At 39.3% G+C, this 27,794-nt stretch overlaps 1 protein-coding gene and 1 long non-coding RNA gene across 6 annotated transcripts in view; one reads left to right on the plus strand and one right to left on the minus strand.

The window, feature by feature from the left end:
- LOC140628256 (uncharacterized) lies at positions 1 to 27,058 on the minus strand. The gene is made up of 2 exons (XR_012026571.1): positions 26,972 to 27,058; positions 1 to 3,842 (listed from the first exon to the last, which is right to left on the minus strand). It is a non-coding gene; the product is annotated as an uncharacterized lncRNA (long non-coding RNA).
- The window catches only part of ARHGEF9 (Cdc42 guanine nucleotide exchange factor 9), a 211,944-nt gene continuing 185,990 nt past the window's right edge, over positions 1,841 to 27,794 (plus strand). Inside the window, exon 1 of one of the 5 annotated variants that reach the window (XM_072817441.1) lies at positions 1,841 to 2,428. In XM_072817441.1, the coding sequence (XP_072673542.1) occupies positions 2,399 to 2,428 (30 nt within the window). In that variant the 5' untranslated portion in view covers positions 1,841 to 2,398. The remainder of the gene's footprint in view (positions 2,429 to 27,794) is intronic. The other 4 variants (XM_072817442.1, XM_072817436.1, XM_072817440.1 and 1 more) reach the window with 4 other exon arrangements.

A 27,794-nucleotide genomic window follows, 5' to 3' on the forward strand; every position in this document is an offset into this window, starting at 1 on the left:
TCCATCAAAAAAAAATCCAAGTGTTTATTGGATATTTCTTATGTGACAGTCACTATTGTAGGGAAATACTAAGTATTTCATTGTCCCTGACTTAAGAAAATACTTATAATTCCATTTAAATTACAAGACATAGAAAAATGTACACATGACCAGTGTATTAGTTTGTCAGGGTTGTCATAACAAAGTACCAAAGACTGGGTACCTTAACTAACAGAAATTAATTTTCTCAAAATTCTGAAGGCTAGGAGTCCAAGATCAAGGTGGTCTCTTCTGAGGCCTCTCTCCTTGGCTTGCAGATGGCTACCTTCTTCCTTTCTTTTCATATGGTCTTTCCTCTGTACCTGTTTGAGTCCAAAATTCCTTTTTATAAGGACACCAGACATATTGGAAAAAGGTCTATCTTAGTAATCTTATTTTAGCTTTATTATCTCTTTAAAGATACTATTTCCAAATAAAATCACATTATGAGGCATTGGAAGTTCAGACGTCAACATACAAATATTAGGGGGACACAATTCAGGCTGTAACAACCAGTAAGTAAAAGATTATTTTCAATTGAGAGAGATAAAAGGTAGCACTATAGGAATTAGACAAGAGATAATAAAACCAGGGCCTGGAATATTCCAGGAAAGCTTCCTAGAGGTGGTGTGCCTAGTGCTGTATCTTAAAGAAATCTAAGAGTGCTAACAGCCCTGACTGGCCTGGTTGGCAGGGGAGGTAAATCCAAGAGGCTTAGTGTGATTGAAGGCTCAGAGATGAGAAAGTGAGGAGACAATTGTAGAATTACAAGACTATCAGCCTTGGGAGGAAGTTGAAAGGCTACCTAGGCTAAGCTCCCATTTGATTCAAGAATCCTTTGCCAAAGGACCATTCACCTTCTGCTTGTATCCCTCCCAGGATTGAGTGCTTATCAAAGCATCTGCTTAGATCTTTGGCCAGCTCTGTCTGGCCAAACACAATGGCTTGGATGAAGTGGGGGAGAATCTGCTAGAACAGAGGAAAATAAATTTGTGTGTGTAAAATGCCAGTGATGTCTTCATACCAATCACCTTCAGGCACTTCTTTCTGCTGTCATATTTTAATTCCCTCTTGCTGAAGCTGCAACAATTGTTTTTGTAATCCCAATTTTGCCTGACCTGCCCTGTGGGTCAGGAGACTTGGATTCTTCTCTTGTTTAGCTGTACTACCTTAGGCAATGTTTTTCAATCTTTGGGCTTCAGTGTTTATGTGTGTAACAGGGGGCTCATTAACATTCCCTGTCATGTTCTTCTTACAGGGTAATTGTAAGGACTATATGGGTTTGAATGTGACCAGCAATGTCAACATTCAGCAGCTGTAAAGGTGCCAGCCTGGATTGCACTGCCCAGATTTAGGGACATCATGAAGAGGTGGGTGGTTTCTCCGTTTGCCTGTTTTGCTGATGTTCTTTTGACTCATTCTCAGAAAAACAAGCAAATGGAAAATTCATCCATCAACAAGCTACCTTTCATATTCCTGAGGATGTGAGGGAGAATCCTGGAATGGTGTTATGTGTGCGTGCTCGCGCGCGTGCGCGCCTAGGGGCGCGCGCGCACTTGCGTTAGCAAAAAGAGGCTTGGAAAGCTGCAAAGGGTAAAGTCAAGGCTTTATCTTTTTATGTGACCTTAGATAGGTCCCTTCCATCTTCTAAACCTCCATTTATTTATCTGTAAAATGAAGATACTAATGCTTTGTTCACAGAGTTGTTCTGAGAAGCGAAAGTAAAGAGGATGAAAGCCCCAAGAGTACACAATAGAAGACAGGATCCGAGGGGAGTATGCAGAGGGAGGGCTGGGGGAAGGGAGGGAGGGAGGAGAGTATCGGCGTGGCTCCACTGGGGCAGGATCTTATTGTGGCTCCACTGGGGCAGGATCTTATTATTTCGGAGGTTGGCCCAACACCTCTGGCAACTTTGGAGGGGACTTTTTGCTGACTCGACACAATTGACACAACTGGGGAGCCCCACAATAAACAGCATCTAACTACAGCACGGGGAGGGGGTTCAGGCAGGAAGAGGTGGCCTCCGCCTTCTCCCGGGTGAAGGTCATTTACCCCCATCCTCTCCCTGCACCCCACCTCCCAGTTCTGAAGCCTTGGCTGGGGACAAAGGCAGTCGGTTGGGACCCTCCTCCTACGCTTCTCCCAGCCAAGCACCCCTGGAGCTGCAGGGCGGAGAGGCAGAGCCTGCCAGCTGGGATGGAACAACCTGACTGAAGGGGAGGTCCGGGGCGGAGGGGATTGGGCTTTAGGGCTGTGGAGGAGGGGAGGCAGAGGGGGCGCTAGGGCTTTCGCTTGATCCAGCCCTGCCAGCCCAGCCTGCCTGAGACAACCCGCGCCAGCCACCCAGGCCTCAGAGAAGACGGACTTCTTCTCGGGCACCATGCAGTGGATAAGGGGCGGATCAGGAATGGTGAGTGCATATAACCCCAGTTTACCCTGCCTGAGCCTCAGTCCCCTAGCCCCACCCCAGCTCCTTCACCAGAGGCTCTGCAATGAGCCCCCTGGTTTCTGCTCACCGCCCTCTCCGGCTCTGTCCTTGAGACAGTAGCGAGCTTCCTGTGGCCATTTTAGGAGTCCTAGCTCACTCGCCTGCTGAAGAAAGACCCCTCCCATCCCCCTCCGCATTCCTACCTACCTTCCCCCATTGGGGTATGGTGAGAGTGGGGGTCACCTGGAAGGCCAATGAAGCAAGGAAGGCTGGTAGAGGGTCTCTCTGGGAATAGTGAGGCTCGAAAGCGCCGGTGAGCTGGTATGGATTTGGGAGGGAGAGAGTAGTCAAAAAGCCTGGGATTGTGGAGAAGACAGTATTGGGAGAGCTTCATGGTCCCCTAAATAGGCTGCATGCACCCCTTCACCCTGGCCAGTCTCAGGGCTTGAGGGCCAGGGAGTGACTCTCAGGGAAGCTGCATAGGGGGGCCCTGGAGCCCTTTGCCTGGGCTGGAGACATCCTGTACACACTTAGGATTTTGTAAAGGAGAGAGCTTCAGAAATCCTCATCTTGGAAATGGGTCTGAGCCCCATTCAGTTAGGAGAGCTCTTTCTCATCCCCACCCCCCATCAAGGAGTGTGTGCTTGTATGTGTGTTTAGTATTATCCTTCAACAATTCATTGTATGCTATGGTGCTCCCTTCTCCACCTGGAGACCTTGGAATGACTTCCCTTGAAGAGAGGAAGTGGTGGCTGCTTGTTGATGCCTTTCTGACTCAGCCAGGGGTAGCTCAAGTCTAGTCAGGGACTGGGGCCAGGGTGGGGGAGTGGGGGTTGTAGGAGGCAAGAGGGTCTTGGAGGGCAGTTGTGTTGGGTCAGCAGGCGCTGATGGCAACCCTAGCCCACACTTCTGCACTCCCAGTCACAACCCACAGCTGAAGGAAAGTAGCCTGAAGCAGTTGGGTAAAAACTGATGTTTAAATCTTTTTTGCTCCTGTTCTGGAAGGGAAGAGGAATTTGGTATGGATTAGGACTGTATTCAGAGGAGCTGTCCTCCTTTCCTCCAGGTTTCCTTAGAATTCTGTTTCACTGATTCTTAAAGGCATCCAGTTTATATTCCTATATGCCAGAGCTTTGAGAGACTTTCTTAGACCTCTACTTCCCTGCGGTCCCATGGAAACTGTTTCAGATGTTTGTAGAACCAGAAAAGGTTACGTCAGGAAAAGACCTTCAAGTCCTTGTCATCCATCCAGGAAACCTGCAACCCAGAGAATGGGAGAGACTTGCCCAGGGCCACACAGCTCCATGAAGGCAAAGCTGAGTCTAGCACAGGAGTCTTCTATCTCTTCATCATTGTCCCTCCCCACTGCTTCACAGAATCATCAGTTCAAATGGTGCTGAGAGGCAGAAAGAAACAAACAGTCATGATCTTGGGAAAGAATTTCTTTCAGGATGAACTAATGCCATGAAATTTGCCTGAAAAACAAAACAAAATATGACAGTCCTGGTATTTCTGGAAGATGAGTATGGGTGAGACCTCCCACCTCTTCTATATATATATTTTAGTATAGGGGTCCAGAGCCACCCATTGACAACAGATTAAATTAATAGAGAAATCTAAAATTTTGCCAATTGTGTGTGAGAGAAAAGAGAGAGTAACAGAAACCTTGTAGAGACTATGAAATTAAAGATTGATTGATGGGGAATTCTTATAATATTTTTAGGGGACTTAAGTGGTGATAAAAGCATTTATTTAAAAATTTGCCAGAATTTAAGAAACTTTATTCTCATCTGGTGGCAAGAAATCTCTAGTCTTGGCCCTACTACTGTTTTGATAGGAATGTTTGGGGACTTAGTTTTCTCACCTGTTAAATGGGGCTATTCATGATCACCAAAATTTCTTGGAAGTCTGAGATTCTCAGATTCTTAGAAGTAAATGTTGGATAAAATGTAAGTAGTGGCTCATTACAAAAAAAATAGAGAATATTTATTTAGCCACCATTTTTTAACGAGGCCATTCTAAAGGTCTTTACTCTTTCATTTGCAAAGGGCCTGTAATTTATATTAGGCTTTTTATAATAGTGGGATTCCTTTTTAGAGCATTTGATTGTTTTAACTGATTGCAAGTGTCACTTGCAAATGAAGGTCTTTGAACATAAAAAACACCAGTAGGGATTTTACAGAATAAGAATTGTCTCAGTAAAAAAAAAAAAAAAAAAAAAAAAAAAAAAAAAAAAGAATTGTCTCAGTAGAGAGTGTCAAAAAAAATTGTGAGTTCACTTTTGATGGTAAATTGTAGTATATTCATTCATAACTTCTTTTTTTAAAAAGATTTTATTTATTTGAGAAGGGGAGAGAGAGAGAGCATGAGAGTGCAAGAGCAGGGGAAGGGAGAAGAAGACTCCCTGCTGAACTCTGTCCCAGGACCCCTGGATGCTGGGACTGTGATCTGAGCCAAAGGCAGAGGCTTAACTGAGCCACCCAGGCTCCCCTTATTAATTTGTGCTAGGTTAAGCCTAGAGTGGAGAGAACGCTGGTCTCAGAGTCACAAGCCTGGCTTTTATACTTCTCAGCTCTGAAACACTTGCCAATTGTCAAACTTTTTAAATCCTCGTCTATAAAATGGGTATAAAATAGCTTATTTCATAGGTGCTATTGAAGTTGTTAATTCATTAAAAAATAGAGTATCTACTATGAGTTTGCACTGATTTAAGTGCTGGGGAGACAGCAGTGAACAAAAACAAATTCCCCATTCTCATGGATCTTATATTCTGGGGGCTAGGTGCTCACTATACAATGACACAAATTAATATACAATATGGCAGGTGGTGCTAAGCACTAAAAAGAAAAAGAAAACCTGGCAAGAGAATAGAGAGAAATAGGGGGTGGGATGATATATTAGACAGATGACTCAGAGCCTCTCTGATTAAGAGACATTGGCACAGAGATGTGTAGGAAATGAAGAAACAAGCTCTGTGCAGATATTTAGGAGGGTTCTAGGCATAAGAAACAGCCGAGGTGGGGGGGGGGGGGAGAGAGAGCGCGCGCGCGCGCGAAAGAGAGAGAGAGAGAGAGAGAGAGAGAGAGAGAGATTGAAGGAGCAAAACTGATTTGTTTAAGGAACAAGGAAGCCAGTTTCCCTGGGGCATTTAATCTGAGTGAGATTGGTAGATTTTGGAAGATTTGAACATGTAAGGGACATAATCTGATTTAAAATTAAACAATATAGTGGGGCAAAGGAAAAAGGTGTAAGGAGGCTCTTACAAGAGTCCAGGTTAGAGGTGATGGTGGTTTGGACAAGGGTAAAAGGGCTATACCTAGCATCATTTGCAGATAATTTATGTCTTTCTCCTTTCTGATCACCCATCTGTTTCTCATATGGTTGAGTGTGGGGCTAGAATGAACAAATAATGGGTATATGTAGGCAAGGACATTTCACATCTAAGTCAATGATCAAATGATCTGCTTTGGGCTCCTGACCTCTGATGGGGCTAATTGAAGATTGGTTCTATGTGAATTACCAGTGAGCCAGTTCCTTGCTTTCTAGAATTCTGGACAATAAGATTAATTAGATTATTACTACTTTGGAGATCTAGAATACTTAGCATTTATGTGAGATCTGAAATAACTCATTATTTATACTCTCAGCTATTTGACAAAATTATTTTTAATAGTAATCTGTACTAATAATTATTTTGTTTTGTTTTTAATTTTAAAATAATTAGTAATGAAAAAGAGGAATGAACTTAAATTTAAAAGATATTTAAATTCAGTAACATCTCACATTTAACTGTAAATGTGCACTTACTGAACAAAAATGGTACACATTGCAGTTTGTATTGTTTTTGCTGTTTTAAATTTTAAGCATAAATAAAAACTGTAGTTGGTCAAATAGAATGGCAGAATTGAAGACACTTACATTCCGTTTCTTTGACTTTACAATATCTGTGCTATCATTGTTTACTTTGAGCCTACAATTTAAATGATGGAACATATATTACCAGAGGGATTGAAGCCATGAAATGCACCCAAAGCTACCTTAAATGATTTTAAAGCTTTGCAAGTGAAATGAACTGAAGAAACACCTGTAAAGTCTGTGTGTGTGTGTGTGTGTGGGGCAACTAAATCCACATCCATGTAAATACAGTGTTATTAAAGTATATGTAATACAAGATGCTGATTTAAACCTCAATAGTAATAACAATTGCCTAGAACTTTGACCAGCAAAAGGTTTTATTCAGGGAGGAATATTTTATTACTGACATTGTTTAAAATTGCTGGTTCATGGTGCTAAAAAAATACTTTGACTTTTCATCTATAAAAAATCTCTATAGATAGCACACTCCTTCACTGCCTGCACTAAGGGTTGTTTACTTCTATTGTCACACCCTTGGTATGCCACTGCTTTGAAGAAGAATATGAAATCATGGGCTAAATTTCATGCCAAATTTCATGTGACCTTTATAAAAGCCACATTGTTGGATTTGGTGGAAATCTCTGCATAGGCAAAATAAAATGGCCAATTTGTAAGTTTAATAGTTGACTTGAAATCAGAGAGGATAATCATTATATGGTTTCACTCATACAGGGAATATAAGAAATAGTGAAAGGGATTATAGGGGAAAGGAGGGAAAATGAGTGGGAAAAATCAGAGAGAGTGACAAAACATGAGAGACTCCCAACTCTGGGAAACGAACAAGGGGTAGTAGAAGGGGAGGTGGGCAGTGGGGGATGGGGTGACTGGGTGATGGGCACTGAAGAGGGTACTTGATGGGATGAACACTGGGTGCCATACTATATGTTGGCAAGTCGAACTTTATATATATATAGTTGACTTGATTCTGCTATGAATCAGAGATATATCTACACTGGCTTAAAGCATACAGGTATTATTCCACATAAAGGAAGTCAGAAGATAGGCATATTAGGACCAGTATGGCAGCTTCATGAAGCGTTTATGAACTTCTCTGCTCTACGATCCCAGCATTTGGCTTTAATTGTTGAGGTTACTTAATCCAAGATTGGTCCAAGATTGGTATGGAAGTTCCAGAACATCTGTTAACATCCACATTCTAAGAAATAGGAAGGTTAAAAGAAGAGGAAAAGGACTTGACCATCCTTTTTAAATAAATATTCTTAAAGGTCTTATTTAATATTTCTACCTATGTCTCATTGGTCAGAATTGAGTCACAAGAATGCTTCCAGTTGCAAGGGAAACTTGGGAAAGTAGTCATGTAAACGGGTGACAATGTGTATAGCCAACAATCGGAGCAAGGTTTCTGATACAAAGGAAGAAAGGGAGAATGGGCTGTGGGGAGACAACCTGCAGTCATTGTCTCAGTTAATTCACATCTATGTATGCCAGTGTAAAAAATGCAAAATCTTAGGACTTGAATTTGGCTTTGGACTGTGACCCATAGCTTGATGGATGTGGCCAGAGTAAAAATATTGCTATCAGTCTGGTGGAAGATCAATCAAGATGTGACATACCCTAGTCTTCCTTTGCTTCCTCCCAGTGACAGAGTCTTCTTATGAGACCAAATGAATGGTGATATCTCCCACAGAAATGGGGAATGCAAAATGAGGACCAATGTTTAAGGAGAGGGTGGAATGAGGAGATGACAAGTACAGTCTGAGCCATGTTGAGTGAGATGCTTGGACAGCCTTGTATGGGGCATATCCAATAGACAGTTGGTGATCTACGTATTGAGCTCAGAGGACTGGGAGGCATTAGTGACAGTTAAAGTTGTGACAGTAGATGAACTACTAAGTAGTTCAAAATGTAGTTTAGCCTGGGTAAATGAGAAATGAGAACAAAACTTGAGCTTTCTCCTTTTTTGAGGCGTTCTAACTTAAAGCAGACCCAGTTCACTCTGTTATCTATTTTCCAGAATTTCATGGCAAGTATAGTTTCAGGCTTTATCCATGTTGCATATGGGCTGCCTCAGCTATAATGTCCAAGCTGAGGATATTGGGAATAAAAATTTAGTCCAACACCTTAGATCAGGGGTCAGCAAACTACGGTTTGCCAACCAAATCCAGCCTACAGGCTAAGAATGGTTTTTATATTTTTAATATAAAAATATATTTTTATATTAAAATATATAGGCTGGAAAAAGATTGGACAAAAAAGAGTAATATCTTGTGACACATATATGAAATTATATGAAAATTTATATGAAATTCAAATCTCAGTGTCCATAAATTAAGTTTTATTGGAACATAGCCATGCCCATTCTGCCTTTATGATACAAAGACAGAGTTGAGCAGTTGTGACAGAGACCATATAGCCTGAAAGCCTGCAATATTCACTATTTGACCCTTTACAGAAAAGGTTTGCAGACCCCTACCTGAATGCCCTAGAATTACCATGGCGGTGCCTCAAGGAAAGGAGATGGGCAGGGGCAGCCAGAAATTTGGGTCTCCTCCTTTTAATCTATGAAGAGTACCTGCGTTTTTGCATCATATGTTGGATTGTTGGTTAAGGTTTTGCAAAAAAGTTTTGCTTGCTCTGCATTTCCCCCTACCTGCTACAAAAAATGTGAATACTATTCATTTTATAGATTGAGAAAACTGAATGTCAGAGAGGGAGGGTGCTTGACACAAGACCACACAGCTACTCAGTAGTGGGAAAAGGATCCACATATCTCAATTCCCAGTTAAGTATGCCTTCTGCAACCTTCATTACTAGGGGGCAAAGGAAGGTAAATTTACCTGTTATATGCCAGTTATACTAAATATAATCTCAATCAATCCTTTCATTAGCCCCTACAAAATGGGTTTTAATGTCAACATTTGTTAGTTTATAAGTTCATGTAACAAATATTTGCTGAGCACCTACCATGTGACAGGTACTCTTCTACTCAAGTCATTGGGGATACACCAAGGAATGAAACAGAAAAATGTCTCTACCCTCTGGGAGTTCATAGCTTAGATCATCTTAGAAACAGGGATAGAGAATTTAAGTACCTTGCTCAGAGTTAAAGAAAGGGCAGCATCAGATTTCAAAATAAGATCTGATTTAAAAAGCCTTATTCTTAAAAAAAAAAAGCCAGCTACAACCCATTCACCCCATCCCTCTATCCATCCTTCATCCACTCACTGATTTACTTACTAATGCACATATCCATTTATTTGGTCCATCCATCCATTTATACATTTATCCAATGTATTTATTGATTATTTATAAACTGCTAGGTGTGGGTGATATAGCAGGCAGAGTTCTCTAGCTTTCATCATTCAGTCTTGGTATTAGAAACATTGTATAATGTTTAGGAGCACCCACCCTGGAACCAGATTCCCTGCATTCAAATAATTGCTCTGGCCACTTATTGTCTGCATGGTCTTGGACAGCCTGCTTAACCCCTCAGGGTCTTCATTTTTAAAGTTGAGAAGATAATAGTACATCCCCATTTGAAAATGTTGTTGTGAGTGAATGCATGTAAGGTACTTTGAAAAATGCCTGGAGCAGAGTAAAAGCTATATAAATATTTATTGTTTTTTTTTTATATTCTCTTCAGAGCCAGAGCCCATCCCAATTGGCTTAGAACCACAGCTTCATTTGTTTGTGATTGCCACCTAATTGTATTCCATTCCTCAGGGTCCTTTCTAGCTAATCTGAAAAAAATTTATGTCAATACTTAATGACAACTCCTTCTCCATGTAATAGATGCATGACAAAATTTATTTATCCTGAATTGGTAATAAATGCACATGGTGCAAAATTCAAAGAACAGGGAAGGGATTGAGGTAAAAATTATGTCTTTATAAGTTTTTTTCCTGCCCCTGGTCTTCAGTTGCCCAGCCTAGAGACAGATACTTTCATAAATTTCTTAGGTATTTGTATAGATATATCCTATGCTTCTACAAGCATTTACTTATGTACATAAACACACACACACACACACACACATACACTTTCTTTTCTTCATATAGTTAGTAGTATATTCAGCAGTTCTGTGCTTACCTTTTTTAAATTAATAATATTCTTGGAGATTATTCCATATCAGTGCATGCAGATATGCCTCTTTTTTTGTATGGCTACATAGGATTCTATTGTGTCCTTTACTGATGGCCAATTAGTTTGTTTCCAGTCATTTGCCATGATAAACAATGCTGCAACGGATTTTAGCAAGCCATTTAAGAAAATGGATGTTTATCAAGCCGCTACTCTTTCCGGGCACTATAGCAGGCTGAGGCATGGGATAGTCAAGACAAGGTGTGGACAGGGCTTCCTAGAATAGATAGTATTTAAGCTGTACTGTTAAGCCTTTCAGATAATAGAGTCGGCTTGGTGTGGAGAACAGGCATGGTAGATGAACCAAAAAGTATTCCCAGCAAAGGGAACAACATTAGATAAAGAATTGAAGCATGAAAGGGTAAGTATGTTCTGGAAATACAATATGGGTGCTCTGGTGTGGCTGGATCCAGTAATTATGGCAAGGTGAACTGGGGCCACATCAAAAAAGCCTTTGAATCCTTGAATACCAGGCTCAAAAGCTTTTCCCTGTTAGAAAGGGCAATGACATAAGATTGAGTGGTGGAGGGTTCCTTTTGTGGTACAGATAGGATAAGAGGAGGGAAGAGGTTGCATTTGATAGCTAGAGGCAACACACCAACACACAAACACCACCCCCCCTCCCGCCACCACACACACACACACACACAGTATGTCCTAGCCCAAGCTGTCAGGCAGGAGAAGTTCCCTCTTACTTAGCCTTTTTGTTTTATTCAGGTCTTCAATTGATTAGATGGGATGCATCTTTGGAGAGGACACTGCTTTATTCAGTCTATGAATTTAACTATTAATCTCATTCAGAAACACCCAGAATAATGTTTGACCAAATATCTGGGTATCCTGTGGCCCAAGTTGATACATAAAATTAATCATCAGATAGCTTCACTTATCTTCTGAGTCTACTGTGAGAATCAGATGAGTGAGTAGACAGAAAAGGGCTGTGTGAACTCTGCTTTTCTCTACCCATATAGGGAGTAATTAGTATTTCTGATGGGACAGAGGGATCCATAGTTGGGTGGGCAGAATATGATCTTTTCTTCTGACCTGAATTCAGACCTCAGAAGACCAGACCTGAATTTTTGCTGAGTGCTATGAGATGCAGTAAGAATTTCATTCACAAGGAACATATCCCCCCACCCAAGCCTTAGGCTTCTTGAATTGTCTGCTTGAGGAGAAACTGAGGAAGGCCCCAAACACATGACATAACGAGAGGAACTTCTTAGGAGCTCATTGCTCGTCATGCTATTTTTGCTACTATTTTTGGTGTGTCTATGTGTGTGTTAGAACATGACTAGTTCTGCAAATGATTAAGCTGTTTGGTAATGGAAACCAGGCAGGGGTGGGGGGAAATAAATGCATTCAGCTAGGTTTAAGAAGCCTGATTGTCATGAGGAAACATTTTGTCAAAGAGCCTGCCTAGCATACCCAGGGAAGTGACATTATGTTGAGTCAACATGTAGAGATTTGAGGAAAGATCCTAACAACTTTGGATTAAAATAAAGAATAAAGAAGGAGACAATGAGGTTTGTCGGGAGTTTGGGAGAGGTAGCAGGAATAGCATGTGCAAAGTCCTTGAGGTTGAAATAGTCTATGCTTGAGGGATAGAAAGAAGGCCAGTGTGACTGTAGCACAGGAAGAGAGGGGCAAGTGGCATGATAGGAAGCTATAGAGTTAGGCAGGGACCAGCTCACATAGGACCCTGTAGGCCTAAGGAGTTTGTAGGCCGTGGGAGAGTGTGCATTAGCTATCCTCAAAGGCAGCTATCCATGGTTGCGTGGTTAACAGCACACACTCTGGAACTAGACTGCCCAGGTTCAAATTCTGACTGCTACTTCTTAGTTTTGTGACCATGAGCATGTTACCTAAACTTTCTGTGCCTTAGTTATGCCCTCTTAAAAATGGGGATAATAATGGTACTACTCATAGTATTATTATGAGGATTAAATAAATTAATATGCTCACAGTGTATGTGACAGTGCTGGACACTGGCAAGGGCTATTTATTCTAAGTACAATAGGAAGCATTTGAAGCAGTGGAAAGATGGCGTTGATTTATTAATCTGAGAAGTTGACTTTTACAAACTCTTATAGACAGTGAATTGAGGAGGACAAAAGTGAAGATGTCAAGCTCAATTAAGAGACTGCTGCAGAAATGAAGTCAGTGAGATTGGGGAGAAGAGGGAAGACTTAACATCAGTTTTGGAGATAGAATCAATGGTAATTGCTGCTGGATTGATTGAAAGAGGTGTAGGACAGGAAAGAAAAAAAAGAAGATGATCCTTAGATTTCTGGCTCTGCCACTGACTAGCTGTGTAATTATGGACAAGGGATTTAAACATTATAGTCTTCAATTTTTTTATATTTTAGTCAGGGTGTCCAGAGAAATAGTAGTAACAGGGTGTATGTGTGTTTGCGTGTGTGTGCATGTGTGTGTGTTTGTGTAGAGGGAGAGGGAGAGAGATTTTAAGGAATTTGTTCATGTGAATATAGAGGTACAAGTCCAAAACCTGCAGAGTAGGCCAGCAAAGAAAGCTAAGAGTTGCAGTCTGAGTCCAAAGGCAGTCTGCTGGCAGAATTCCTTCTGGAATTCTTTGTTCTATTAAAAACCTTCAACTGATTAGATTAGTCCCACTTACATTATGAAATATAATCTGTTTATTCAAAGTCCACTGATTCAAGTGTTAATTTCATCAAAAATACCTTTGCAGAAATATTCAGAATAATATTTGACCAAATATCTGGGCATCTTCATCCCCTCAAGTTGACACATAAAATTAACCATCATTCCTTATCTATGAAACTTGAATAATAGTAGTACCTGGTTATTGGTACTATTGTGAGGGTAAGATGATTTAATCTATGTAAAGCACTTGGTACAGTGTCTTTCACATAGCAAGGGCTCAATTAATGATAGCCTTTATTATTTTAATACAATAATAATCCTTCACATTTGTTTGGTGTTTTGCATTTTCAAAGTACCTTCACATATGTGAATTCATAGAAGTCTCACAGCAGTGTTTGTATTTTAAAGTTGAGGAAACTAGGGGATTCCTGGGTGGTTTAGCAGTTTAGTGCCTGCCTTTGGCCCAGGGCATGGTCCTGGAGTCCCGGGATCGAGTCCCACATCGGGCTCCCTGCATGGGGCCTGCTTCTCCCTCTGCCTGTGTCTCTGCTTCTTTCTCTCTCTCTCTCTCTCTCTCTCTCTCTCTCTCTCTCTGTCTCCCATGAATAAATAAATTAATAATATTAAAAAAAATAAAGTTGAGGAAACTAAACCTGGAAAAGATGAAATATCTTCTTCACATACCTATCTCCAAATGGCGGCAGGACGAGAAATAGGTGTGTAACTTAATACTAGCTCCTCAAGCATTACTCTTCCCACTTGCCAGAAATGGATATTTGCCTGGCCTCCTTCATTCCAGAGGTGAAGGGCACCGGTAATAGGATCATGAATGCAATAAGGCTTGAGAAAAATAGCTAATATTTACCAAGCCAGCATTCATTTTGTGCCAGGCACTTTAAGTGTTTTGCATGTGCATCTAATTTAATCTTTCCAGCCATTCTATGAGGTAGACACAATTCTGTGGGACTTTCAGCCCACATGCTGAGAATTAAAATAACTTTTTCTCCTTTCTCCCTCACCATTATATAGTCCAGGGATGGTATACTTTGTGTACATAGCAGAAACTCTGAATATTTGTGGAATGGAAAAGTGTGCTGATGAAGGAGTGAACCCCAGTTTACCTGTAGCTACCATGCCTGGAGCTAGCCCAAGAAAGGCATTTGTAGTAAATGTTCCCTTTGCCCAGGTAAGATATCTCTGAATCAGTCAGGCAGTAAAGTGAGGGAGATAGGCTGAATTGGTGAAATGAGAAACTTCAGAAGTCCTTCCTGGGAAAAATTAACTGCTCTGGATATTAGTTTACTCATATGCAAAATAGACCATTCTCTCTGTGTCTCCTTGTCTTTGTCTCTCTCTTTCTACACACACACACACACACACACACACACACACACACACACACTTAATCATTCATTTATTCAGTAACATTCATTGAGCTTCTGCTATGTACCAGGCACTGTTCTAGGCACTGAATGGTGAACAAAACAAACAAAAATCCTGCCCCCATGGAATAAGGAAGATACATGCTTAGCAAATGATTACATAGTACATATTATGATAGTTCTAAGTACTAACAAGAAAAAGTACAGCAGGAAAGAGGAATAAGTATATGTGTGAATGGTTAAAATTTTCAGTTTCTATTTCCTGCTGTACTTCTCTCAGAAGGCAGCCATGAGGTTTAAATACCATAAAAGACCACAGTACTTAGGAAGTTGTGAAATTCTATCTAAATGTAATTTGTAATTATTCTTGGAGGAATAATTTTCTCCTAGTCCTTATTGCTGTTTCCTTTTATGTCATCAGTGCAGCAAGAGTTCTGATCTGGAGGACAGGAAATTTGGGTTCTAGGCATGGCCCTGGCATGACAGTTTCTTAAAATCCCAAATGTATAGAACTTTACAGATTTTAAAGCACTTTTCCCAGAACTTGGTCTTGTGACTCTTAATCCTTTATTATTTCCATTCTCCTAGGAAGTTGTGAGAGCTAGGGTAAGTTGCTTTCCCTCTAAGAAGCAAAATGTTCATCTTCTATAACATGGGAATGATTACTCCTCACCCCTTGACAGCCTTCTTGGGCTATTATGAGGTGAAAATCATATGATGGGGATAAAAGGGTATTATATGTCATAAAATAAGCCTGTAAAGGCAGGTCGCCAAGATTTGGAGAATTTCTACTCCTGCTGATGTGAATGGTGTTGGACTTTGTAAACTGATTATATGTGTGGAGGGTGGAAAGTGAGACTTCAGGACTGAGTACCACTTACTTTCCTTTCTGAGAAGCTTCTAAGGATGGTGGGGGCATCACTGAACTTCAGAACCTCCTAGAAATAGGAACAATTACATGGGAACACTTGGCATCTTACAATGGAGTGGCAACTACTGGAAGGAGACCCCTTTTGCCCACTCTTCATTAGAGAGGTGGAAACCAGGACTCATCTTCTGATATTTAATATACAAATAACTCATGAAAAACAAACAAACAAGCCAAATACCTCATGGCCTTTAAAGACCTTCACTTGCCCTTTGCATGTGATCTCACCCAGAATGCTGTAGGTGGCTGTAAGGAGCCTTGCATAGATAGAATCTCCATTTAGTTTGCCCCTTAACTTTTACTATAAATAATTCTTCACATTTTATTTTATTTTATTTTTAATTTGTATTTAAATTTTAGTTACTTAACATACATCACAATATTGGTTTCAGGAGTAGAATTCAGTGACTCATCACTTATATACAACACCCAGGGCTCATTGCAACAAGTGCCCTCTTCAATATTCATCACTCATCTACAGCATCCCTCACGCACCTCCCCCTGTCAACCCTCAGTTTGTTCTCTATCATTAAGAGACTCTTATGGTTTGTTTCCCTCTCACCTTTTTGTTTATTTGTGTTTTTGCTCTTCTCAATATGGGCATCTCTTGCTTTTTAAGTTCCACATATGAGTGAAATCATATGGTATTTGTCTTTCTCTGACTGACTTATTTCACTTAGCATGATACTCTCTAGCCCTATCCATATTGTTGCAAATGGCAAGACTTCATTCTTTTTGATGGCTGAGTAATATTCTACTATATACATATATACATATACATATATATGTGTGTGTGTGTGTATACACATCTTTATCTATTCATCAGTTGATGGACATTTGGGCTCCCTCCACAGTTTGGCTATTGTTGATAACACTGCTATAAACTTTAGGGTGCATGTATTCCTTTGAATCTGTATTATTGTATCCTTTGGGTAAATAGCTAATAGTCCAGTTGCTGGATGGTAGGATAGTTTTGTTTTTAAAATTTTGAGGAAACTCCCTACTGTTCACTGGAGTGGCTGCGCCAGTTTGCATTCACATGAACAATGCAGGAGAGTACCCCTTTCTCTGCATCCTCACCAACATTTATTGTTTCTTGTGTTGTTAATTTTAGCCATCCTGACAGGTGTGACATGGTATCTCATGTCATAGCTTTGAATGATATTTCCCTGATGATGAGTGATTTTGAGTATCTTTTCATGTGTCTGTTATCCATCTGGATGTCTTTTTTGGAAAATTGTCTATTCATGTCTTCTGCCCATTTGTTAACTGGATTATTGCTTTTTGGGTATTGATTTTGATAAGTTCTTTATAGATTTTGGATACTAACCCTTATTAGATATGTCATTTGTAAATACCTTCTCCCATTCTGTAGGCTGCCTTTTGGTTTTGTTGATTGTTTCTTTGACTGTCCAGTCCTGAAAGTTCATTTTTGCTTTTGTTTCCCTTGCTTCTTGTGATATGTTTAGAAAGAAGTTGCTATGGCTGAGGTTAAAGAGGTTGCTGACTGGGTTCTCCTTTAGGATCTTGATGACTTCTTTTTTCACATTTAGGTCTTTCATCCATTTGAATTAATTTTTGTGTATGGTGTAAGTAAGTGGTCCAGTTTCATTCTTTTGCATGTTGCTGTCCAGTTTCCCAACACCATTTGTTGAAGAGAGTTTTTTCCATTGGTTATTCTTTCCTGCTGTGTCGAGATTAGTTGACCATACACTTGTGGGTACATTTCTGTGTTTTCTATTCTGTTTGATTGATCTCTTTTTAAAATTTTTTATTTATTTACGATAGTCAGAGAGAGAGAGAGAGAGAGAGAGAGGCAGAGACACAGGCAGAGGGAGAAGCAGGCTCCATGTACCAGGAGCCTGACGTGGGATTTGATCCTGGGTCTCCAGGATCGCGTCCTGAGCCAAAAGCAGGCGCCAAACCGCTGCGCCACCCAGGGATCCCTGATTGATCTGTCTGTTTTTGTGCCAGTATCATACTGTCTTGCATGACTACAGCTTTGTAATAAAGCTTGAAGTCAGCAGTTGTGATGCTTCCAGCTTTACTTTTCTTTTTCAGTATTGATTTGGCTATTCAGGGTCTTTTGTGGATCCATAAAAATTGTAGGATTGTTCATTCCAGCTCTGTGAAAAATGCTAGTGGTATTTTGAGAGGGATTGTATTAAATGTGTAGATTGCTTTGGGTAGTATAGACATTTTAATAGTGTTTTTTCTTCTAATCCATGAGCATGGAATGTCTTTCCATTTCTTTGTGTCCTCTTCAATTTCTTTCATAAGTGTTCTATAGTTTTCAGAGTATAGACCTTTTACTTTGGCTAAGTTTATTCTTAGGTATCTAGTTTTTGGTATAATCGCAAATGAGATCAATTCCTTGATTTCTCTTTCTGCTACTTCATTATTGGTATACAGAAATGCAACATATTTCTGCATGTTAATTTATATCCTGTGACATTACTGAATTCATGCATTAGATCTAGCCAATTTTTGGTGGAATCTTCCAGTTTTTCAACATAGAGTATCGTGTCATCTGCAAATAGTGGAAGTTTGGTTTCTTTCTTGCCGATTTGGATGCCTTTTATTACTTTTTCTTGTCTGCTGAGGCTAAGACTTCCAGTACTATATTAAATAGTATTGATGAGAATGGAAACCCCATCTTATTCCTAACTGTAGAGGAAAAGCTGTCAGTTTGCAGATGAGCTGTGTGTCTTTCATATATGCTTTTTATGATGTTGAGGTATATTCTATCTATCCCTACTTTGTTGAGGGTTTCCATCAAGAATAGATGTTGTATTTTGTCAAATGCATTTTCTGCATCTATTGACAGGATCATATGTTCTCTTAGCCTTTCTTTTATTACTGTAGTGTATCATGTTGATTAATTTGGGAATATTGAACCAACCCTTCAGCCCAGGAATTAATCCCACTTGATCATGGTGAATAATTCTTTAAATGTACTGTTGAATTCGATTTGATAGTATTTTATTGAGTATTTTTGCATACATTTTCATCAGGGATATTGACCTGTAAGTCTGCTTTTTAGTCGGGTCTTTGTCCAAATTTGTAATGAAGGTAATGCTGGCCTTATAAAATGAGTTTGGAAATTTTCCTTCCATTTCTATTTTATGGAATGGTTTAATAAGAACAGATATTAACTATTCTTTAAATGTCTCGTAGAATTCCCCTGGAAAGCCATCTGGCCCAAGACTTTTGTTTTTTTGGGGGGAGATTGTTGATTGCTACTAACTCAATTTTTTTGCTGGTAATTGGTATGTTCAAATTTTCTATTTCTTCCTGTTTCAGTTTGGTATTTTGTACATTTCTATGAACTTGCCTATTTCTGCAGACTTATCAGTTTGGTGGCATATAATTTTTCCTAGTATTCTATTATAACTTTTATATTTCTGTGGTGTTGATTGTAATCTCCCTGTTTCATTTGTGATTTTTTCTATTTGGATCCTTTCTCTTCTTTTTGATAATCTGGATAGAGGTTTATCAATTTTATTAACTCTTTTGAAGAACCAGCTCTTAGTTTTGTTGACCTGTTCTACTGTTTTTTTGTTGTTGTGCCTATAATTGATTTCTGCTCTAATCTTACTATTTCCCATCTTCTGCTGGCTCTAGGCTTTATTTGCTGTTCCTTTCTAGCTCCTTTAGGTGTAATCTTACATTGTGTATTTGAGACTTTTCTTGCTTCTTGAGGTAGGCCTGTATTACAGTATACTTCCTTTTTCAGACTCACTCTTTTTGCTACATCCCAAAGGTTTTGGACTGTCGTGTTTGCAATTTCATTTGCTTCCATGTAGTTTTTAAAATTTTTTTAAATTAAAAAAAATTTTTTTCTGTAATTTCCTGGTTTACCCATTCATTTTTTTTTTGTAGGATATTATTTATCCTCCATGTATTTGTGGTCTTTCCAGATTTTTTCTTGTGGTTGACTTCAAGATTCACAGAGTTGTGATCCGAAAAGATGCATGGTATGACTGATCTTTTTGAATTTGTTAAGGCTTGTTTTGTGATCTATTCCACATACACTTGAAAAGAGTGTATATTCTGCTGTTTTAGGATGGAATGTTCTGAATATGTCTGTTAAATCCATCTGTTCCAGTGTGTCATTCAAAGCCACTGTTTCCTTGTTGATTTTCTGTTTAGATTATCTGTCCATTGATGTAAGTGGGGTGTGAAAGGCCCTACTATCATTGTACTATTATCAGTTAGTTCCCTCATGTTTGTTATTCCCTCATGTTTTATATATTTGGGTGCTCCCATGTAGGGTACATAAATATTTACAATGGTTAGATCTTTTAATGGCTAGACCCTTTAATTATGATATAATGCCACTTTTCATCTCTTGTCACATCTGTGTTTTAAAATCTAGTTTGTATGTTGTAAGTTTGGGTACTCTAGCTTTCTTTTGACCTCCATTGGCATGATAGATCATTCTCCAGCCCCTCACTTTCAATCTGCAGCTCTCTTTAGATTTAAAATGAGTCTTTTATATGCAACATATAGATAGATCTTGTTTTTTCTTTTTTCTCCATTCTGATACCCTGTGTCTTTTGATTAGAGCATTTTAGTCCATTTACTTTCAGAGTGATTATTGAAATGTATGAATTTAGTGCCATTGTATTACCTGTAGAGTAGGTGTTTCCAGTGATGTTCTCTGGTCCTTTCTAGTCTTTGTTGCTTTTGTTATTTCTTTTTTCCAGAGTCCCCCTTAAAATTTCTTGCAGGGCTGGTTTAATGGTCACAAACTCCTTTAGTTTTTATTTGTCTGGGATACTCTTTATCTCTCCTTCAGTTGTGAATGACAGCCTTGCTAGATAAAGAATTCTTGGCTACATATTTTTGTCTGTACAGCATTTTGAATATATCATGCCACGGTCTACTGACCTGCCATGTTTTTGTGGACAGATCTGCTGTGAATCTGATCTCTCTTCCCTTGTAGGTTAAGGACTTTTTTTCCCTTTCTGCTTTTGGAATTCTTTCCTTTGCTGTGTATTTTGTTAATTTGACTCTGATATGCCTTTGCAATGGTCGACTTTTGTTGAATTTAATGGGAGTTCTCTGTGCGTCTTGAATTTTGATATGTATGTCCTTCCTCAGATTAGGGAAGCTTTCAGCTGTAATTTTCTCAAATAAACCTTCTGCCACCTTTTCTCTTTCTTCATCTTCTGCGACTCCTATAGTATGAATGTTATTATGTTTTGATGTGTCATTGAGTTCCCAAAGTCTACCTTCATATTCTATTACCTTCCTGTCCCTCTTCTGTTCAGCCTCATTATTTTCTATATGTTCGCTTTCACTGGTTCGTTCCTCTTCATCCACCTTCATTTTTTTGGCCTCCACTTGGGATTTCATTTCAGTTGTAGCATTTTTAATTTCAGCCTGACAAGGTTTTAGTTCTTTTATCTCTGCAATAAAGGATTCTCTGGTGTTTTCTATGCTTTCTTCAAGTCCAGCTAGTATAATTATAGTTATCTTAAATTCTAGTTCATATATCTAACTTATATCTGTATCGATTAAATCCCTGGCCATTACTTCCCTGGCCATTACTTCTTTGTGTTCTTTTCTGGGGGTGGATTTCTCAGTCTCATCATTTTTTCCAGAAAAGAAAAGAGGAAAGAAAAAACAAAACAAAAACAAAAACAAAACCAAAATCTAGATCCTGGGTGTGTTTTAGTCTGCTTATTGAAAGAATTTAAATCCAATAATAATAATAATAATAATAAAATACAGAAAATTAAAATAAGCAAAAATATAGAAATTAAAAATTATAACGTAATTATTTGTTATGTTATTCAATTAAGGAATTGAAAAATTAAGAAAAAGACTGAAAAAATAATTAAGAAAATAAAAAATATATAAAAGTAAATAGGAAGCTAGATCCTATTTCCCTTAGAGCTGAGTCTTTGCGGGGCAGCCCAGGTGGCTCAGCGGTTTAGTGCTGCCTTCAGCCCAGGGCGTGATCCTGGGGACCTGGGATCGAGTCCCATGTCAGGCTCCCTGCATGAAGCCTGCTTCTCCCTCTGCCTATGTCTCTCTCTCTCTCTCTCTCTCTCTCTCTGTGTGTGTGTGTGTCTCTCATGAATAAATAAATAAAATTTTAAAAAATTAAAAAAAAAGAGCTGAGTCTTTGCATCACTCTATCATCAGTAGACTTGGTGTGACTGAGTTGTTTTTTCTGTTCTTCTGGAGGAAGGGCCTGTTGTGCTATTCTCAGATGGACTTGCTATATTGGAAATGTGCCTCCAGGGTGCAGGAGGGCGTGGCTTGGTGTATGTGGCTCTGGCCTTCACTAGGTGATGCTGTTTTGCTCTATGAAGGCTTTCAGTGCTTATGAGCAGGATGAATGTGGCAGTCCCCAGCTCTCTAGCCCTGGTGCTGGGAGTTCATGCTTCCCACTCCTCAGGGAGCCCTTACAGAAGAGCAATCAGTCACCCTTGCTTATGTCCCCAGTTTTTGTCAGAACCTTGTGTTCACCCTGCCTGTGTCCAGGCTTTTTTATTTCAGGTGCATGACTGAGCTTCAAACTTCCAAATTTTAGGGACTCCTATTGTGTGGACCCACAATGATCCTCTAGGGGAGGGTCTTGCCATGCTTTTTCAATTTGCCAGCCCATCCCAGTAAAGCAATTATGTGACCACACAGCAGTTCACAGTTTATGGTAAAACAGAGCAGAAAGCCAGCATGAAGACTTGTTATTCTCCGCTGGCATCCCCATTCCTATGCCTGGGAACAGCATGTTGGCACCACCCATTCTTCTTGCAACCCAAGGGATCCTCAGATCATGCTGTGAGTCCTGGGATTCTGCCCTGCTTTGCCGCCTGAGTACTTTCAAGCCAGGCATGTCCCCCATGGTAGTGGACTTCTAAAAGTTTAGATTTTATGCTCTGCTCCATTATTACATTTGGTGGTAACCTCCATAAGCAGGGCTCCCCTCCCCCACCATAATACCCACAGTTATATCTCCCCCAAGTCAACTCTGCACCTCTTACCTTCCAAAAGGTGGTTGCTTTTCTATTTGTAGACTTGCATTCCGGGAATGAAACAAACTTAGTGTCCCCCTACCTCCTACACCCCCACCATCTTAACTTCTCTAATTCTTCACATTTTTAAAAATATTTTTATTTATTTATTCATGAGACACACACACACACAGAAAGAGAGAGAGAGAGAGAGAGAGGCAGAGACACAGGCAGAGGGAGAAGCAGGCTCCATGCAGGAGCCTGATGTGGGACTCAATCCTGGGTCTCCAGGATCACAGCCTGGGCTGCAGGCGGTGCTAAACCGCTGTGCCACCGGAGCTGCCCAATTCTTCACATTTTAAATAAATTTTTATTCCACAGAGCACTTTCAGATCCTTTATATCATTTTCTCCTTGGTAGGTAATATTTGTTTCTTCTCTTTATAGATGTGGAAACTGAGGCTCAAAGAATAAATTATTTGTCGAAAGTTAAGGGCAGAGATAGTATTCAAGCCCTCATATTATAGTATTTGTTAGTATTTACTTAGCATTATTATGTACCAAGCATTGTCCTAATTGTTTTGTATGTATTCACTCTTTAAACCTTCAACAACTGTATGAATCTGTTTTTCACAGATGAGGAAACTAGGGTAGTGAGTATATGAGGCTTGCTCCAAGTGAAGGACATTATACCATTCTCTACATTTTCAAGATTAGAAAAGTAAACCTCAGAGACACTAAGTAGAGAGAGAGGGAAAGATGGCAGCAGAGTAGGAAGACTCTCATCCCCCTTCATCAAAGGAATATAACTAGATAACAATTAAATCATTATAAATACCCCCAGAAATTGACTTGAAGACTGGTAGAACAAACTTCACAACTAAAGGTAGAGAACAGGCCACATCAAAGAAGGCAGGGAGTGCAGAGATGTGGAATGGGAGAAAAGCAGATCACGGCTACTGCAATGGGAGGGAGCTGCAGTTGCAGAGAAGGGCAAGAGACAGCACACAGGGGAGGACAAGAATGATGATTCATCATAGAAATTAGCTTGGAAACTGAGAGGGGCTGTATTTGGTCAGTTCTTGCAACCAGCAGGGCTTAAAACCTAGAGTTCTAACGGTCAATTGGTTGGCTTGGGGAGAGCCTGAAGGGCATTGGGGCTGCTCTTGGAGAGAAAACACTGCAGCTCACAGACATACAGCTTGAAAGCAGAAATTTGAAGAGAACCTGGGGCATGCAGTGGGGATATTATTTACTCATCTTGGAGTGTGTCCCAGAGAACCAGTATTCACATAAAGACCCCTCTGGGAACAAAGGAACTCACCTGCACCACTTCCCTCCCTCACACCTTAGCAGGCACAGGGCCACTTGTGGGAAACAGCACAGCACTGACGCTCACTACTTAACTTGCTTACAACAAACCCCCTTCTCCCTCATATACTGGTTGAACTGCCCTTGCCAGTTACACTGGCCTCAGTCTCAGTGCAGGGGCCCTCTCCCCAAGAAGACCAGCCCAAAACCCTGCTTGCACTGCATTTCCTGATGTGGGAGCTTGGCAGAGCCACGGTTCCAGTGGCAGTGGCAACAGGTCTCATTTCACAAGTAGACTAGAGCACACCTAATTAAAACTCACCACATTTGGGCCACGGACCAAACACTGCCCATAACAGGCAAACAGAGCCTCTGCAGACACCTGGCCTGAAGGATAAAGTGGCCAGGACACAACAACAGAGCACATGCAACATACATTGGAGACACTCTGGAAAGCATAGGCCCTGGGGAACAGGGAACACTACAGTTCAGGGCACTATAAGACTCTTGTTAATAAGGCCATTACCCTCAAGAAGAGAGACTTAGACAAAATGAGAAGACAGAGGGATTTGTTCCAAATGAGAGAACAGGACAAGGCCATGGCCCGAGACCTAAGTGAAACAGATATAAATAACATGCCTGATGGAGAATTTAAAGTAATAATCACAAAGATGCTGGACTTAAGAAAACAGTGGAAGGCATCACTGAGATCCATAACACAGAAATAAGGGAAAACATAGCAAAGATAAAGGGCTAAATAAACAAAATGAGAAACATGCTTGATGGAATAAACAGCAGGATGCAAAGAGCAGAGGAACAAATTAATGACCTAGAAGACAGAGTAATGGAAAGTAATCAAGCTGAGCAAAAGAGAAAAAAAAATAATTATGCAAAATGCGAATAGACTTAGGAAACTCTGTGATTCCATGAAATGTAATAGCATTCATTATAGGAGTTCCAGAAGGAAAAGAGAGAGAAAACGGGACAGAAAATTTATTTGAAAACAAAATACCTAAAAAATTCCCTAATCTGGGGAAGGAAACAGGTATCAGATGCAGAAGGCTCAGAGAACCCCCAACAAAATCAACAAAAGAAGATCCGTAGCAAGACATATTATACTTAAATTGTCAAAATATAGTCATAAAGACAAAAATTTAAAGCAGTAAGAACTAAACAGTTACATACAAAGGAAATCCTATAAGGTTATCAGGGGATTTTTCAGTAGAAACTTTCCAAGACAGAATGAGGTAGCATGATATATTCAAAATGCTGAATGGGAAAAATCTGCAGCTAAAAATAACTCTATCCAGTAAGGCTATCATTCAGAAGAGAAGGAGAGAGATTTCCCCAGTCAAACAAAAACTAAAGGAGTTAATGACCACTAAAACAGTCCTATAAGAAATATTAAAATGGATCTCTGAGTGAAGGAAAGTCCAAAAGTAAAAGTATGAAGGTAGGAAACACTAAAGCAGCAAAAATGAATGTTTTTGTAAAATATCAGTCAAGGAACTCACAAAACAAAAAGATGTAAAATATGACACCATATACCTAAAACTTGGGGAGAGAGGAGTAAAGAATGGGTTCAAACTTAAGTGATTATCAACTTAATATAGACTGTTTCATGCAGAACAGGTTCTAGACAAACTTAATGGTAACAATGTATCAAAAAAAAACACCAGTAAATATGGAAAGAATAAAGAGCAATAAATTCAAATATATGACTAGAGAAAACCAGCAAACCATAAGAGAAAGACAAGAAAGGATCAGAGAAAATCTTCAGAAACAATCACAAAACAAGCACTAAAATGGCAACAAATGCATATCTACCAATAATTACTCTGAATGTAAATGGCTAAAGGCAATCTAAAGACATAGGATGTCAAAATGGATTTAAAAAAGACCTATCTATATGCTGCATATAAGAGACTCATTTTATAACCAAAGACACCTGAAGACTGAAAGTCAGGGGATGGAGAACCATCTATCATGCAAATGGATGTCAAAACAAAGCCATAGTAGCAATACTTATATCAGAAAAGATAGAATTTAGAACAAAGACAGTAACAAGAAACAAAAGAAGGCACTATGTAATAATAAAGGGATCAATCCAACAAGAAGATATAACGACTGTAAATATTTATGCACCCCACATGGGAGCACTCAAATATATAAAACAGTTAACAACAAACATGAGGGAACTAATTGATAATAGTACAATGATAGTAGGGCCTTTAATACCCCACTTTCATCAATGGACAAATCATCTAAACAGAAAATCAACAAGGAAACTGGCTTTGAATGACACACTGGGACAGATGGATTTAACAGACATATTCAGAACATTCCATCCTAAAACAGCAGAATACACATTCTTTTCGAGTGGAATAGATCACATATTAGCCCACAAAACAAGCCTTAACAAATTCAGAAAGATCAAAGTTATACCATTAATCTTTTCTGATCACAACTCTGTGAAACTAGAAATCAACCACAAGAAAAAAATCTGGAAAGACCACAAATAGAGGGAGGTTAAACAAAATGCTACTAAACAATGAGTGGGGGATGCTTGTGTGGCTCAGCAGTTAAGTGTCTGCCTTGGGCTCAGGGTGTGATCCCGGAAAGGAAACAAATCCCACATTGGGCTTCCCTCAGGGAGCCCGCTGCCTCTCTCTGTATGTCTCTCATGAATAAATAAATAAATAAATAAATAAATAAATAAATAAATAAAATTTTAAAACAAACAATGAGTGGATCAACTAGGAAACAAAAGAAGAAATTTAAAAAATACATGGAAACAAATGAAAATGAAAACCAAATGGTCTAATGCCTTTTGGATGTAGCAAAAGTGGTTTTAAGAGGGAAATTTGTAGCAATACAGCTTTACCTCAAGAAGAAAGAAAAGTCTGAAATACACAACTTAACCTTATAGATCTAAAGGAGCTATAAAAAGAACAAGAAAACCTAAAACCAGGAGGAAAGAAATAAGTATTGTAGCAGAAATAAATAATATAGAAATTAAAAAAATAGAAGAGATCAATGAAACCTGGAATTGGTTCTTTTAAAAAATCAGTAAAATTGATAAACTCATACCCAGACTTATCAAGAAAAAAAGAGAAAGGACTCAAATAATATCACAAATGATAGAGGAGAAATAACAACACCACAGTAATACAATTATAAGAGAATATTATGAAAAATATACACCAAAAAATTGGACAACCTAGAAGAAATAAATAAATTCTTGAAAACATATAACCTACCAAAACTGAAAGAAGAAGAAACAGTAAATTTGAACTTACTTATTACCAGCAAGGCAGTTGAATCAGTAATCAAAAATCTCCCAACAAACACAGGTCCAGGACCAGATGGCTTCCAAGTTGAATTCTACCAAACATTTAAACAAGAGTTAATACCTATTCTTCTCAAAATATTCTAAAAAATAGGAAGAAAAACCTCCAAATTCATTTTCTGAGGCCAGCATTACCCTGATACCAAAACCAGATAGAGACACCACTAAAAAAGAGAACTGTAGGTCAATATCGCTGCTGAACACAGATGCAAAAATCCTCAACAAGTATACACACACATACACACACGCACCCACACTAGAATATCATTCAGGCATAAAAAATAATGAAATATTGTCATTTGCAAGAACATGGTTGGAGCTAGAGAGTATAATGCTAAGTGCAATAAGAGAAATATAAATACCATATGATTTCACTCGTATGTGAAGTTTATTAAAATAAATGAGCAAAGGAAAAAGAGATAAACCCAGAAGTAGACTCCTAACTATGGAGAACCATTGATGGTTACCAGAGGAGAGGTTGATGGGGGGATGAGTTAAATAGGTGATGGGGATTACAGAGTGGATTTGTCATGATGTGCACCGGGTGATTTGTGGAATTGTTGAATCACTATGTTGTACAATCACTATGTTGAAGCTAATGTAACACTGTATGTTAACTACTAGAATTAACATAAAGACTTTTAAAAAAAGGCATTAAGTATCTTGTTCCAGGTCACACAACCAGCAATTGTCAGAACTAAGGTAGAACCTCAGTAGGTTGGCTCTAGTGCCTGAGTTCTCAGCTGTCAAGCTATACTGATTCTAAGTCTAGG

Source organism: Canis lupus, chromosome X (assembly GCF_048164855.1).
Source record: "Canis lupus baileyi chromosome X, mCanLup2.hap1, whole genome shotgun sequence".
In the NCBI taxonomy this organism is placed as follows: Eukaryota; Metazoa; Chordata; class Mammalia; order Carnivora; family Canidae; genus Canis; species Canis lupus.